At 40.1% G+C, this 16,229-nt stretch overlaps 1 protein-coding gene across 7 annotated transcripts in view; it reads left to right on the top strand.

Moving 5' to 3' along the window:
- The window catches only part of EPG5 (ectopic P-granules 5 autophagy tethering factor), a 56,542-nt gene that overhangs the window by 34,067 nt on the left and 6,246 nt on the right, over nt 1-16,229 (top strand). For 6 of the 7 annotated variants that reach the window (XM_077790117.2, XM_085567557.1, XM_085567553.1 and 3 more), the window contains 16 exons: nt 430-571; nt 1,611-1,782; nt 2,929-3,091; nt 3,674-3,816; nt 5,068-5,224; nt 6,223-6,417; nt 7,357-7,570; nt 8,332-8,492; nt 8,602-8,809; nt 9,528-9,603; nt 10,429-10,532; nt 10,723-10,898; nt 11,362-11,547; nt 13,015-13,224; nt 13,367-13,511; nt 14,530-14,772. In XM_077790117.2, coding sequence (XP_077646243.2) covers nt 430-571; nt 1,611-1,782; nt 2,929-3,091; nt 3,674-3,816; nt 5,068-5,224; nt 6,223-6,417; nt 7,357-7,570; nt 8,332-8,492; nt 8,602-8,809; nt 9,528-9,603; nt 10,429-10,532; nt 10,723-10,898; nt 11,362-11,547; nt 13,015-13,224; nt 13,367-13,511; nt 14,530-14,772 — 2,695 coding nt within the window. The remainder of the gene's footprint in view (nt 1-429; nt 572-1,610; nt 1,783-2,928; nt 3,092-3,673; nt 3,817-5,067; nt 5,225-6,222; nt 6,418-7,356; nt 7,571-8,331; nt 8,493-8,601; nt 8,810-9,527; nt 9,604-10,428; nt 10,533-10,722; nt 10,899-11,361; nt 11,548-13,014; nt 13,225-13,366; nt 13,512-14,529; nt 14,773-16,229) is intronic. The other variant, XM_085567555.1, reaches the window with a different exon arrangement.

Raw genomic sequence — 16,229 nt, forward strand, 5'->3', positions numbered from 1 at the left:
TTATGCTTGCTTTGTTTTCACTCCTCCAGTGTATATGACTCCTGGAAATGCAGCCTGCTTTAGCCTGGCTGCAGTTAATCATGCCATATTTTGGACTGTCTTGGTCTCTTGTATTCCCTTTTTAGGAGCAGGTTTTTAACAATACGTCTTTCCCTTTGTCTCTATGTATTAGCAATTATACCATGTGTCAGGCTTCATCTCTAAATGTCAAAATGTTTTTCAGTAGATATGTATATATCTAATAAAAATAGCTCACTGTTTTTCTTCAGTTTAGTTTTTTTGCCCTAATAGTAATAGATTTCCTGTGACTTAAAACTGCAGAGTATGTTTTTTATGTACTTATTTTAGTTTCACAGATATTAGGATGGGTGGACAGCATATGGTGCTGACCAAAATGGAGGATGACAATTTAATTCTTGTGTGCTCCAGGATCTGTGGATGGAGTATGTCAATGTGGAGCTCATACACCATGAATTTCAGGAAGCTCTGAACCTTTGGCTGCAGGTTCAGCTTGAATCACATCCAGCCTGTGCTTCTGCAGGGGAAACAGATTTCACCAACCCTTTGTCAGGTAAGAGATAAAAATACTGTTAAGGAAACTGCACTTTAAAAAACTACTGGGATGTCAAAGCCCTGGTTTCTTTAGCATCTTGATGATCCCTGTGAATAAAGATACTAATATGGCTTGTTTTCTGTGGGTTCAATATTTTCCATGAAGTTGTCATGGTTTTCTCACCAAGATTTTCCTGTGAGAAGCTGACATTGATGCTTTTTGGCTTCAAGTTTGCCGTCACAGAGCAGAGCTAGGGCATCATGGGAAAGCTCTCTGAAAGTTCCTCTGCATCCAGACATTTTCCCAAAATTTAGAGAAAGACAGGTGCAAGCAAAGGTAAAACCAGCTGTGCCTGAAGACATATTGGTTCTGGATTTTTTTAAGCTTAGTTTTCTTTGTTAGGTTTTTTTTTTGGGTGTTGTTTTTCCCCATGTGTTTCCCCTGGAATTTTGGCATAGTGAAAGGGGTGCAGAAGGGATGACATTCATAGCTGTTGCATTAAAGATACGGAGAGATTGGATTTGGGGCTGATCCAAAGAAGAGGAAGGAGTGAGGGAATAGAATGGAACTGGAATAGTTTCATAGGTGAATTTACACTGTTAGGACAAAGAAATGGACTGGAAAACAGCAGGAGGAGAGGGCTGAACCAGAGAGAGGTTGTGCTCTGAGAAGGAATTGACACTGACAAGACTACAGGTTTAGGGAAAGGAAGATTAATTTTGCACAGAATTTTGTCTGGGTGCCTGTGTCAGATGCAAAATAAATGGAGTGACGGGAAAACTGGAAGTTAGGCGTGTTTGGGAAAAACAAGAAAACCAGTGGGTTAATCTTTGTGTGATGGAAGAGCTGGTTGTGAAAATAAGCTGTGAGAAGTCAATATTTGAAAAACCAAAAATATTACTTGAGTGATGTTTTTTTTTTAAGAGGGAAACCTGAGAAATATTTCCCTGCAGTTAAAAATGCTTCATGCAAAAAACCAAATCTTTTTCTTCAGTTTCTCCTAAACTTTTCTTATTGACAAAACTTGCTTCTGCTTTTTTTTAAAAAAAATTTGTAGCCAAAGTGAGGATCATGAATAATTTGAAGAAGCTTGATACTCCCAAGCCCCCTCTGCCTCTGCAGACGATGAAAGCTCCTGTGCCAGTGATTTCCTCTGCCACTCTCGTGAGCCAGAAAGATGCGATCCAGCTCATGCGCAGGGACCTGAAGATCTTGCAGCAGCATGCAAAGTGAGTCATGTCTGTGCTTCTTGTGCCTCTCCAGTGTGTCCAGCAGTGCCTTAAAATTATCATGGAGTCACAGAATGGTTTGGGATGGGAGGCACCTTAAAGCTCAGCCCATCCTACCCCTTGCCATAGGCAGGGACACCTTCCACTATCCCAGGTTGCTCCAAGCCCCATCCAGCCTGGCCTTGGACACTTCCAGGGATGGGGCAGCCACAGCTGCCCTGGTCACCCTGTGCCAGGGCTTCCCCACTCTTACAGGGAACAATTTCTTCCTAAAGATGCCCTTCACAGTGTCCTCATTTGTGGTGTTAGCACAAGATTGTCAGTACTTGACTTCTGCTTCTTGTCCCATTCGTTTTCTCTTTCTTCTGGTCTATCAGGTTATTATTCTACTTCTTCAGCTGACATAAGAATGCATAAATCTTATCTAATGACTGAGATTACATCAGATGGCATCTAACTTATTTTCTCCTATGGCATATTTCCTGATCTAAAGTCTCCTTTTAGGCTAGATTTGTTGACAATGAGTTATTTAACCCTAAGGTAGTAGCTGCAATATGAAGGATCCAGGAGAGATATTTAGTTTCTGGCTCTGTTAGCTTTGTGAATGAAAGATACTTTCTGTTTTTAATACTCCAACTCAGATAATCCATCTGAATTATTTTCAATCACAACTGGTTAATCTATAGCTGTTCTTACCTAATGTAGTAATTTTATAGCAATATTATGAACCAGAACAAAAGCTACTAAGCCCATGAGAGGCTGAGTCTAAATAATTCCAGTATCAATTTTAGGTGGATTCTCTTTTTCCTCTTGTTTTTTTTTTTTTTTTTTTTTTTTTCTGTCTCATGGAAAATTGCATTTCCTATAGAGATTATTCTGTTCAGTTTCCTTCCAGGTTTTCATACCTAGTAATTCAAAAGAACTCACACATACTTGAATAGTTTTGTTCTTATGAACCTGTTTTTTTTACTTTGAAGTGTTGTTACTTTGAAGTTTTAGCTCAATTTCATTTAATAGCCTTTTATGTTTTCCAGGAATGTGTCATGAGTCTCAGTGCAGCACATTAAAGAGCGCTTCTCTTATAAATTCTCAGCATTGCTGTTTTCAGGAAAGATTTTGGTAATTTTATTAATAAATGCCTTTCAGAACTGCAGCTCTCTGGGAGTCTCAACATGTTGCTCTGAACAGTGAGATCCTGGACACTGTGCCTAAGCTGTATGTCAACAGGGAGGAGCAGATTACTCTCCACCTGGAGTGCCGGGGAACTTCCAACAAAGGTTGCCAGGGAGCAGCTCAGCTCACCATCCAGGTTAGAAGCATGGCATCACCTCTGTTTTGGGGCTGGTGAACGTAGTGGATGAGTGTGAAATGGCTGAATTATTACAAAAGTAATAAATCCACGCACATATTAGTGATCTAAAACACCTCATGTATAATGCTCAAAAGGAGAAGCAGATCAACGCTGAAGAGGAAGTTGTTGCATAATTTGTTTCGCTTATGGCATCCATTCTAAACTGATTCCCAGTGTATGGATGTGGGAATTTGCTTGCTGATAGGAACAGAAACATGAAAACGTTTATGGAAATAATCCCATGTTGCCTAGTGAATTAATTTTTTGATCCCCTCTAAGTTTCAGTCCCTGTAGATTAAAAGCCTGAGATAAAAGACATGAATTCTATTAGTGTTTGTGATAATTAATTAGGAACATGCCCAAGGATGTGTGCTTGGGCGCAATGTACTAAATCTGATGAAAGCTCTCAGGGGGGAAGCCACCCAAATTTAGAGCCCTCTGACTGGACTCTGCTTCGTTTTTGGAAACACCTGCAACGTGGAAGAGTTCTAGCAAAATTGTGTTAATTCTGCAATGAATGTGTGTCTTTTTGTCATTTAGTTTGAAGGGAAACACAAAAATGAAGCAGTGAGCCAGCAGCTTCATGCTTTGCGTAAGGAAGTGAGACAGCTGCAGGCAGAAGCCATGAAGCCACCTTCCCTGGGTGTTGTGGAAGCAGCTGTACACGTGGAGAATTTCATAACGTAGGTTGTTCAGATGCTGTTCTGGGTAGTGATGTTTGTGCTTCCATTTTGGTGTGTTAGAGTTAAAATGTGGAACCTGTTCATGTGTTTTTCATCATGCTCATCAGCTTGGACCAGCAACAGAGTTGGAATCCTGAGACCTGTGTGTTTGTGGCACAGTATTATTATCAGAGGGTCTCTCAGGCTCAACAGGGCACACACTATTGTGTTGTAATTCTGTTTGTTTTCCACTTCTTTTTATTGTTCTGTGCATTATAATAGCCCTCCTAATCCTGTAAAAGGACAATGAGTAATGACAAGGATGCTGTGCTAAACTTTAGGAAGTGGCAGACTTGTACCACAGGTGTCTCAGCCATAGGCTAAATTATATGATTTGAATATGACTCTCTATAGGTTTTTCTTCATTATAGTGCAAGACATAATAGAGTGCTAAAATTTGAAGTAGTTTTTTAATAGGTGAAACAAAATGGTGCAGTGGAAGCAGGCTAGATAATACTACGTTTTTTTGAGGGGGGTATGAATAAAATGGGGTTGTCCAAGGCTCTCTTCCTCACTTTTACAGTTCATCCCAGAGGTCCACTTTAGCAACTTCATCCTCAATCTTCCAGATTTCTGCTGGGATTCTCTTAGTGTAGCTGGTTTACTATAAATTGTAATGATTGTACAAGTAAAAGATTTATGTACTACTTCTGCTTGTTCATTCTTGATCATTAATCTGAAAAATTCTGTACTTGAGAAAGTTCTTGGGATTTACATCTGTGGAATTGCATCTTCTTCACCTATTTTAATTCGGATTTAGTGAAGACAGGGGTTTGGTCTCAATGAAACATTTACTTGGCAATGTGCAAGAGAAGATTGATTCTGTTTTAATTCTTTTATTATTGAGCCTGTGAAATAAAATGGAGTAGTTTTTCTTGTAGTACAAAGTCCGTTGAGATGCCATCAGAATATGAGGAGTACCCGATTTAAGGGAGAAATAATCCATTGGAACTGTCCTTTGGAAATCCTTCAGCATTCACTTTCTGACTCTGATTATGGGGACTTTCTAAGTTTGGAAGTACCCATTTCAGGCAGCAAAATTACATGAGCTAAATCTGTGTCTTTTCAGTCTGATTATGAGAAGGAGGGATACTCAGAGAGTATCACAAATACTCATCTCAAGGCTATATATTGGCAAGAAACATTTCTTTATTGTCATAGGTTATTCTCTGTATGTAAATTTAATTTGCCTTTTAACTTATTTTTTTTTAGGGCCTTGATAAATATCTACAAGGTGCAGCCTATGCCTGCAATCAAGAAAGTTGGAATTGGTTTGTTTTTTACATTGGTAGAATATGTGTGTGATGAAACTCAACGTAACCCTCCCACAAGACAGTTCTTCACATCCTGCATTGAGATTCTGGGCCAAGTGAGTTTATTTTTTGAATATCAAAATATTTTCTGAATTTTTAAAATGTGATTTTTGATGCTTATTCCAACTTCACTGCTGTTAATGGGGTGGGGGATGTGGTCCTAAACAAGTTACAAGCCTTAAAGTTAATTTCTAAGCTTCTATCCCATTTTGTTTTCCATTAATTGTGTAATGTAAAGTCTTTAGGAGAGGTGAAGCTTGCATTTAAGCAAAATAAAAACTGTTGCTCTGAGGTGCCTCTGCTTAGTGTTAATTAATTGTCATTGTGTTAGTTAAATGGTGGAGTTTTGGACAGGTAACTAAGGTTTGGATACTTTCTGTTTAAAAAAGTGTGTTTCAGCATAGACTTTCTTTTACCTGTCGCTTTCTGTTTGATGCACATTTTGTCAGCCTCTGTATTTAGACACCTTTCTTCTGCAGCTTTGCAGTGTTCTCTGTGTAGTGAGTTATGTCAGAAGTTTCCTGGTAGAGAAGACAAATGTGTGGTGGTGGTGGTAATGGTTGCTCTGTTTGTCCTCTGAGAAAAATCATTAGCCTCTGCTTTGGGTCCAGATACTTACTTTTATCTTAGATGCACCTTATTTCAATGTGCAGCTGTCCTTGAGCACCTCTAACAGCTGAAATACTGAGAAGTTCTTCACAGCTGTAATTCTGTTGTCCTATTATGAAGCAGGGCTGGTTAAATCAGTATTCATTTTCTTATGCTATTCCATCAGAAAAAGTGATATTTCTGAGTATTTTTAGACAACATATGCTATCACAAATGTTTGTCTAAAGTGAGCTAGGAAGACATGTTTGTTCTGTGTTATAGCTTGTGGAATAACAGCATTTAGTTGATGTTAATCTTACAATTTCAGTCTCTTGTTTTTGAGAAAAACTTCCCTTTTTATAAAAGGACCAAAACTGTGGGTGTCTCAACAACAAGCTTAAGAGGTGTATTTTACAGTTGACTGATATATGGGTGTTATTTTTTCTACCATTCCCTCTTCTCTCAGGTGTTCATCAGTGGGACCAAATCAGAGTGCAAACATCTGCTCCAGACAATCCTACAGAATCGGAGGCTCTGTACTCTCCTTTCTCCTTACTTCACTCCTGGAGCCTCTCCCAGTGAATTTGTGACCTTATACAAAAAAGTTGTGGCCTTTCTGAGTGAAGATAACAGCGATGTTGTCTTCATGCTGCTGACAAAGGTGAAGTCTGGTCTTTGGGTGTTCTTTGCCTAAAGACCATGTCCTTAAGCTAAAGAGGAAAGAGGTGCAAATCTGGTACTTGAAAAATAGCATTAACAGGCTCTGTAGAGCTGTGTTGGTTATACTGAATGGTGTTACATTTAAGCTCAAGAGGGGCTGGAGTCAAAAGCAAATAGCTCAAGAAGCCTTTTCTAGCCCAGATAGTATCACTTACGTGCTTCCCAAGGCTTACTGCTGAAATTAAAACCATCTCTTGATTTCTTCTGCCTGGTGTCTCTGCAAAGGTATTCATTACAATAGCCAGTGAATGCCAGGTATCTAACAATCAAAAAAAATTTGGGCTAGTGTCTGTTTGGCACCTGTATCCTTCCTGCCTGTCTTAAAACAGTAAGGTAATAGCAAGATGTGATTTGCACATCTCCTGTTACTATTGATACTGCCAGTGGAGAAATTTGTGTAACTCATGGCCTTTGATACTGCTCTGATTCTCCTCTTCAGTTACAGGGAGACAGCTGGAAGCAGCAAGCAGTCTGTCCTGGGCAGGACTTCAAGCTATCCATGGTGGCAGTGGCCAGTGTTGTCCCTGCTGACCAAGGTCCGAGCACGTGCTCAAGGGCTACAAAAGCTTTGCTCCTCCACCTGAAAATGTAGGGACTGTGGGCATCAGTCCAGTTTAATGCTTGAGTGGAAACATGAGACACATCTTTGAATCTGAGCCCCTTGCCCAAGGGCTGTTCCACAGATCTGGAGACTTCTGCAGTATGCTAAATCATAGCCTTTGGAGGGTGAGGTTTGGAGTTTGGGCTTACAAGATGCAAATTCATGAGGTTTTTCTTAGATTCATAAAAATGTCAAGATTTAATTTCCCTGGTGGCTTCTCCTTCCTGCTAAAGGTGTTGTGTCTGTTTAATCACAAATGCTCCCTGTGCTCTGTTGTAGTTTGACCTGACCCAGTGGTTGAGTATGGCCAAGCCGCCTCTCTCAGAGCGTACCCAGCTCCTGGAGTCCATTCATTTGGCTCTCAGTGCATGTGGCCTGGAACCTGAAGAAGATATTTTGATGCCATTTAATATCTTCTGCAAGCATTGGACTAACCTTCTCCAGTATCAGTTCCCTGACCACTACAGTGATTTCTTAAGGTTGTTTGTGCAAAGTGAGTTCTGAGGTGATGCATCCTGAGCCCTTGTGCAGAGCCCTTCTGGCTTAAAAATACGAACTCTGTGCAGTAGAGTTAAACTGCAGAATGATTTACATTTCCTTAGGTTTCTGCCTAGGGCATTTTTACATGCCTTGCTATGTAATGTGGTTTTTTTAGACATATTGTAGCTCTTCTGTGGGTCAAGGCACACACATCAGTGACAACAGATATTTCAGTACATGTAACAAGAGAAGGATGGAGGAGAGTCTTCTGTTAATGGAAGCAGCTATTAATGATAGTTATGCCATGGTCTGTAATGCAGAACCCTTGTTTTTGATTACCCTTCAGTGTAAGGTGGACAGCTGGAATTAGGAAGATGTGTAACTGATGCTGAAATCTGCTAAAAATGTCCTGGTTGACATTTGATGCCACCATATTCTGATGTGCCCCTCAAATAAGAACTAAAGTGCATCTCTTTGTCAAACCATACCTGCTGAGGGAGCAGCTGTCTGTTAGTGGGTATTTGCAGTCAGGGATGTACAAAGTGCCTGGGAAGCTGTCTAAGAAGAGAAACATGTAGATTCTAAAAATAACTGTTGATTACATTTGCAAACTAGAGATAATCTCTCACCATTAAACTTGTGACTTTCAAACTCCCACTTCACCTAATTTTTCATGTAGCAGGGAGCTCTAATTTCAACATTTTTTTACTTTTTTTGAGAAAGGGACTAACATCTTTCTGGCTTTCACAAATGCATTCCCTTCTTTCTCCTAAGGCTCATCAGAGCAGCTTCTAAGCCCCGACTGTTGGAAGGCATCCCTTCAAGCTTTGAGGTGTGATTCAGCAGTGGCTGAGCAGGGCAGTTTCAAGAAAAGTGATTCTGTTGAAGGTTCTGTAATGAGGGATGCTGCAAAAACTTTGCTCTCCATAGAACAGGTGGGTGCCTTTTGATTTATGTTTTTCAGGTGAAATAGATGCCCTCCAGTGACAGATAACACTGCTGTGCAGCCTTTCTGCAGCTGTTAATAGCTTCCTCTTTTTACAGGTCAGAGAGACAATAGAGTGGCTTTCTACATCCTTCTGCAAACTCCGACTGTCCTCAGTGGACTTCAGGACTTTTGGCCTCTTTTCAAAATGGACTCCTTATGTGGCTGAAGTGAAGACATTCCTGGAGTATCTCATTAAACAACTGATTGACACTGAAGTTGCTAATTTAGCCCAAGAGCCTGTTGGCAGTAGCAGAATTTTAGCAGGTAATGTGTCTTTAAATTACATAGGAGCAGACCTGATTTCTCTAATTCCCTCTGTTAAGGGCCACTTAAATATACAGTAAAATCTTCTTACTTTGCATTTGAGAAGTAATGATAATATTAAAGTACAGACCATGGCCATAAGCTGTGAGGAAGCTTTTTTAATATTTGAGCTTGCTTCAGAATTATTTTATGAAGTGATTATACTTTCTTAAGAAAAATAGTCTTTTGCACTGAGCAGAGGTTTGGAAGGAGACACTACTGGATTTCATCATGCATGATTTAAATTTGAAAAACGTTGGCTTTTACTTTTTTTTTACTTTTTTTTAACTAATTTTAATTTAAATATTAATTAACACATTTTGATATGTGCAGATTTAAAGTGTGAATTGTTATTGCCCCCATAATCTCTGGTGTGTTATTAAAGCTGTACTAGTAAAACATCTTAACAATGCAAAGTACTGTCATGGTTGTTAAAACAGCCCTTTTGTTAACTTGAGTTATTATTAAGCATATTGTATTTAAAAATTTTTATTTGACTAGAAAGGGCTGATTGAATGGTTGGACTCAATGACCTTAGAGGTATTTTCCAGCCTTTATTATTTTATAATTCTGTGAATGTTAGAATGAAAAAAGATACTATATGCAAATTTAGGAAAGTGTAATATGTTCACTGTTTTTGATTTGAAGAAAAAAAGTAACTATGTTTTGTTTCCTTTAGCAATACAGTCCTTGTACTCAGTCATTGCTGGACTCTTTAAACCATGGATACTGGTGTTGGAGAAGGAAGATTCAAGGTATATGTTGCACTTTAAAATTAAATGAATTTTTGCTAAAGTAGAGACTTTAGTCCTGTAAGAATGGCTTTCATTATTACCTGGTTTTTAATAATTTGTGACTCTCTTGCCTTCCATTTAAATAGCTCTCACTTTGTAATTTCCTTAATAATTACAGAATTAATTCATGACCTGTATAAAGTTTTCCAAGTTTTGGATAGAATAACTATTTTAGATATGAGAAAGATCTTATAATAATGTGAACAAGGCTTGATTAATTGAAGGGTTTCACTCAGTTTTAAAAACACTAAAACTTGAATTCCGAATTCCCATTTTTTTAGCTTCCATTATATCTATAATGCCTGTTTAAAAGAAAACAAAAAAGCCAAACAAATCAACCCCAAATACCAGTGGTATGTAAAGAAACTTTAGGCTGCTGTGGTGATTTATTGCCTTGTGTACCTCTGTCTTCACATGAAAAGTTACTTATGCTTCTACGCATTTAAATTTTGTTTTCTTTTAAAATTAAAAGCTTTTGGAGTTTGAGTGCAGCCTTCAGCACTGAAGTTAGAAGGTTGTTTGCAGTTGGTGAATAATGTAATTGAGAAAATGTTGTTTCAATTCTGTTATGAAATATCAAAACAAACAAGTAATTTCTGGTTACTCAGTGGATCTTCAGTAGGGTAGTGAACAATGCAGCTCTTCTAAGGAAGAAGAGGAGGGTCCCAAAAAGCTGAAATTGGAAGGACTGCTGATACCTGTACTTCACTGCTTTAGAGTATTTAAATTGCAAATACTTATGCTCAGGTAACTGAACACTGAAATTGGGGTTGTGCTTCTTTTCAGCAGCCAGCCTTGCTACCCTTGGCTGGAGAGTGACACTCCTGTAGCCTCCACCATGGTCTGTCTTTTTGCAGATTGCATCAAGTTTTTGCATGAGAGCTTCAAAGGTGAGCATGAAATCCTAAGCCTCCCCACTTGTTGATTTGGAGGAAAAAATACTTTAGTGTGCTTTTTTTTTTTTTTTTTTTTTGAGTGTAATTTACAGGTTTTTAATCTTCAAAAATAGACTTCCTTCTGAAATCAATATTTATCTGATTTTTTTTCTGTTGTTAATTCAGCCATTTTCTTTGATTCTAGAAAAGCTGTTGCCAAGCCACCATGGGGCTCTCTGGTTACACCTAATGTATTACTGTGAGTGTTGCACAGCCCCCAAAATGCCAGAGTTTATTCTCTATGCTTTCCACACTGAGTTCAGGAGGCTTCCATGGAAGGAAATGCATCCAGACCAGATGCTTATGGAAGAGTTCTTTAAAGTGAGTTTCTGGCATCTGTTGAATTAAGTTCCTAGTCAGTGCTGCCCTTGAAAATAGCTGGAGAGCAGGAGACAGTTCCATTAACAAGTAGGCTTTTAAAGTTTGTTTTTAGCATTCACAGCTGCTCAATTTGTGATGGATTTTTATGAAGGAGTGCTTTTCAGTTGTAGACAAAGTTGAGGGGAGCTGTACAGCTCCCTCTTTATTGATATGTATGTAATATTTTTAGTTAGATTTGGTATTTTTGGCATTGTTTGCCATGTTGTTCTCACTTCAAGTTGTCTGAGACAAGGTAAAGCTGCAAGAGAGAGAATGAAATAATAGAGAAAAGACATTTGTCTACTCCTCTGCTGACCTAAAATGCTGCTGTAGATTTACAGTTGGCTAAGGAACTGAAAAGTATAAAGGTACTTATGTCTTACATAATTTTATGCACATGTCTTTTTCCCTTTCTCGTTCCTAGATTGAAAGAGGGAGCCCCAAGAGTTGTTTCTTGTTCTTGGGTTATGTTTTATGTGAAGTAAACTGGGTCAGTGTCCTCTCTGATGCCTGGAATCCCAACCCTCACCCTCAGACTCACAGCATGATTGTGTGTTTGCTGTATATGATGGTCCTGTTGGCAAAGGAGGAACAGCTTATAGGCGAAGAGGTAATTTTTGTGATGGTTCATACCCATCTCTTGAAAGAAAAGTAATCCTTTACTAGAAAGGACACAAGATGTTGTGACTAAATCCATTTTATTGCTTCTGGAGGAGTCTTCAGAGGGTCTTGATCATCTTCAAGAAGTCCCATTTCACATCTGTCAGCTTTCTTCCACTTGCAGAATCTTCTGCTCTCCATTTCCTCTGAAATGAATGCTGCACAAGATGCTGCCCCAAGATGTCACCAACAGCCTTTGACCATTGTTATATTTCAGTTTAGGAAAATTACCAGAGTTCACATGCTTTGACCTTGAATGTGTTTGCTTTTCAGAAACTTCTCAAGCTTCAGAAGATAGCTGTTTGCACAATCTTGAGTCAGCCTCAGGAATTCCCTCCTTCCCTCCAGCAGTTAAACTGACCCACTGTCAGGAGGTTTTTGCCTCCCAGTGACACCTTGATCTAAATCTCAGACTTTCTCAGCCCTGTGTTCCAGGACATGAGCAACCTGAGTAGTACTTGTACCAGTGTCACATTTCTGTAGAAGTAGTGTAATTTGGGTTAGTTCTGGATTGTCACCACAATTCCAGTATTTGTTCATTCTAAAACCTGTGGAAACATAGAATAGGATATAGAATATCCTTAGCTGGAAGTGATCATCCAGTCCAGCTCCTGTCCCTGCACAGGCACCCCAACAATCCCAGCCTGGGCATCTGTGGTAGTGCTGTCCAAAGGCTCCTGGAGCTCTGGCAGTCTCGGGGCTGTGCCCATTCCCTGGGGAGCCTGGGCAATGCCCAGCACTCTCTGGGGGAAGAACCTTTACCTGATATCTAGTCTAAACTTCTAACAAAGCTCCATACCACTTGGTGTTTCTCTGTGTCCAGGGGGCTCTTTTTCACTGCAGATGTTTAAGAATAGCTGGGAAGCTGCCTGTAGACAGAGAGACTTTTACATCTGCTGACTTGCATTGAATGTGTGAGCTGTGAGGCTGCTATGCTGTTCAGGGTTGTACTTAGGAGAATAACAACATGAGGAGTCCCAAGGTTGGTGGATGATTCACTAAATAGAAAATGAGTGAGACAATTCCTCCTGTGAACTTACATTAATGCATTTTCACAAATAATATTTTAATGCCTGTTTTAAACTTGTACTGAAGTGATGTTAACTTGAAGGGTCTCCATATCTTTCTAGCTGTCTTTACATGTTTACATGTCAAGTAATTTTTCACAGACTTGTTAGAGCTGCTGTAACAGGCTGATACAGTTCTACAAGCGCTAGAAATAAAGTATTTGTGTTAGCTTACTGCTTGAATAAGGAAGTACTTTTCAGACAGACTCCCTAAGGTCATCTATTTCTGTGGGTTTTCATCTCCTTCAAATTCTCTGAAGCCAGAGCTTCCTTCCAATATTGAGTACTGTGAGTATGAATTGAAAACTGCAATGAAGGTGCAGCTTAAACTGATGTCTTTAAATCTGCAGGAGTCTCCACTCATAAATCTTCTTGGACAGACCAGCTCCCTTCCTTGGCAGCTTGTGGGCATTTCATCTTATGAAAGCATCATCAGCTACTGCAACAGTCACTACCCTCCCTCTGTTATCCTTGCTAAGGATGCTGGAGCTGAACTGATTGTGAAGCTACTGAAAATCTCAGCAGGCTTTGGAACATCTTCAGATAGTCACATCCACCTTGTGAGTTAAACTAGTTTTGAACTGTTCTTGGTTTTTGTGAAGTTCTGCTTGTGTATATTGCAAAATATGGAAAGAGTTCTAAGTGTGATTTCTCTTTTTTAAAATTTTTTTGTCCCTAATTGATTTTAATTTTGTTTGATAGGATGCAACACTGAAGTGCCGAGTATACATTCGCCAGGTGGTTCAGTTCCTCAGCACCTTAGAACAAAGTGGAAAGATAACGCTTGCAGTATTGGAACAAGAAATGGCCAAGTTGCTAGATGATATAGTCATCTTTAATCCCCCAGGTTTGTGTTGAGGAAATGGCAAATTACTTTAAAGCTTTCAAAATCCTTTATTGCACTGAGTGGATTGATGAACATCTGTGACGATTTAATTACTTGCATTGGTGTCATGTCTCCCTTACGGGCAGCATGGCATGGTGCTTTGGTGATGTATACATAGGTGGTATATTAGCACAAAGCAAAAATATTAATCTCGCCCTGCAGAGCTGTCAAGAGTGACAGAAGCAACATTAAAAACAGGGGTTAAGTTTGTGAGTAAAACTGGCTGACATACAGGAGCTTAAGCAATTAGTTTCTTAGTCATCTGGTGGTGCAGGGTTTTTTCTAATTTTTATTTTACTTGTCATTTACCTCTTTTTTAAAGGGAAGAAGGGCACGAATCCATTCTCTTGGTCCTGAGGGTTTAGGAGCAATGGGTACAAACTGAAATTGGGAAGATTATATTAGGTATTAAGAATAAAAGCTTACAGTGAGGGTGGTGATACAGTGATACAGTGATACAGGTTGCCTAAGGAAGCTGGGGTTGCCTCAACCCCAGTGCTCTAGGCCACATTGGGAAAGGCCTTGAGCAACATGATCTAGTGGAAGTGTCCCTGCCTATGGCAGGAGGGTTGAACCCTAGATGATATTTAAACTTCTTTCCAACCCTTAATATTCTATGATTCTGTGACTCAGAAATGGTTCTAAATTATAAAACCAGGAAAACTTGGCAGTGTTGAAGAGGTATACTGGTGTACCGTAGTGGTATAACACGTCCAGACACCCTGGATTGTGTGGTGAGATCATTTAGGTCTCATTTTTATTACTAGGACCATCTTGAGGTTCCTCTGTCAAACTATGCATTCAGGTGAAATCCATGTCTCACTATACTCCACTGAAATGGTTGTGAGGGTTTGTGTCTCTTCCGGCCCATGGGTGTGTACTGAGGAAGAGGCTTTTCCCAGAAAGTGCCCAGTGGTGAAGCTGAATGTGGGTTCCTGTGTCTCTTCAGTGAGACGGTTCTCTGCTTCCTGCTTTGCAGACATGGATCTGCAGACGCGTCACCTGGCCCTCAGCAGCCTGTTCACGGAGACTCTGATGATGCTGAACAATTCCAGCATCGCCATGGCCGAGTCCCTGCGAAGCAGCCTGCGCAAGTGGATTGACAGCAGAGTGCAGGGGCTGCTGGCCATGCCCCTCCTCACGGCCGCCTGCCACAGCCTGGCCTCTGTGCGCCATATGGCCGAGACCACGGAGGCCTGCATCACCTCCTATTTCAGCGACGGTAGGAGCCTGTCTCACAGCCTCTGGGTGGCCTGGCACTGCGGCAAATGGATTTGTAGAGAGTTCTCAGGGCCTGACAGAACGCCCACACAGTGTGCATCTGTGTGCAAACTTTGAGATATGAAGTGCTGACTTAGAAATGCCATGGAATAGGATAGACATTGTTGAGAGAGAAACGGAGCTAGAAAAAAGTTTTGAAGGATGGCCTTGCAAATAAGACTGCATACTTTGGAGAAATAGAATTATGAAAGATGCATTGTAGTGGGACCCAGGAGGGGTAGTTTTAGATGATTGGCATTAAGACGTTTACAGCATGGCGTGGCAAAACCTGATAGACCAAGAAACACTTATAATGTTCTGTAATTAGGGAATAATTACAGTATGGCTTCTGATTTTGATGGATAATTGGATAATTCAAAATAGATAATTGTGAATTATAGCATCTATATTGTCTTACCCTTCTCATGAGACTGAAAGAGGGATAAAAATTTTTAAAATCCCTCTCAGTTGCCCTATCTCTGGGTCAGAAAAGGGCTTAATCTGACATGGGATGCTGCTGAACACAAATTGTCTGGAATTAATCGACTTGTTTGGCTTGGAAGGGTCATTAAAGACGACCTTGTTCCAGCCTCTCTGCCATGTGGAAATGGCTTCACAGTGTCACAAGGGTAGACTGGGCATCAAAAGAGAAATTCTTCCCTTTCAGGGTGGGGAGGCCCTGCCACAGATTTCCCAGAGAAGCTGTGGCTTCCCTGGAAGTGTCCAAGGCCAGGTGGGCTGGGGCTTGGACCAACCTGCGGTAGTGGAAAGTGTCCCCTGCCTATGGCAGGGGATAGTATAAGATGGTCTTTTATGTCCCTTCCAATCCAAACCATACTGGGATTCTGTGACTGTGGTCTTGCAGCTGCCCTAATTGTGTGATATCCATCTCCTAATATCCATCCTAATATCCATTAATATCTTAATACCTGTCTCTGTGAAAACTGATTTGCTCTGTGTAGTGTTGCCATTTTTCCAGCTAAAGTGGAGGACTTTATTAAAAAAAAAAAGCCACCCCAAGAGAGCTGAAGACATTTTCCCCCTTCTCTAGTGTTCTGTAGGCTAATTTAAGAAAAAAACTGTCTGGTTTGGTAATACTCTGAAAGTGTGGTGTGTGTGTTTTTTTTTTTTTTCTTCTTCTTTCTGTTTACGTAATCCTTGTGGAACTACATTTTTATTTCTTTCACTGTGTGGAAGATTTCAGTACACCTGAGGGAAATACATTTAATTCCATTGCAAAAATGTTCAAGTTCTAGTCCTGGCTGAATGCTGGGTAAATATCTCACCTTGACCTCAAGGAGGTGCCCTATGATAATGGAATTCTTCTGTTCTCTCCATCAGAGTTGCGTGACATGCTGATTACCTGAAAAACAACCAGCCCACAATCTCTGAACTAGTAGTCCTGGTTCTTAGGTTTTA

This window comes from Lonchura striata, chromosome Z (genome assembly GCF_050655825.1).
Source record: "Lonchura striata isolate lonStrDom1 chromosome Z, ASM5065582v1, whole genome shotgun sequence".
In the NCBI taxonomy this organism is placed as follows: domain Eukaryota; kingdom Metazoa; phylum Chordata; class Aves; order Passeriformes; family Estrildidae; genus Lonchura; species Lonchura striata.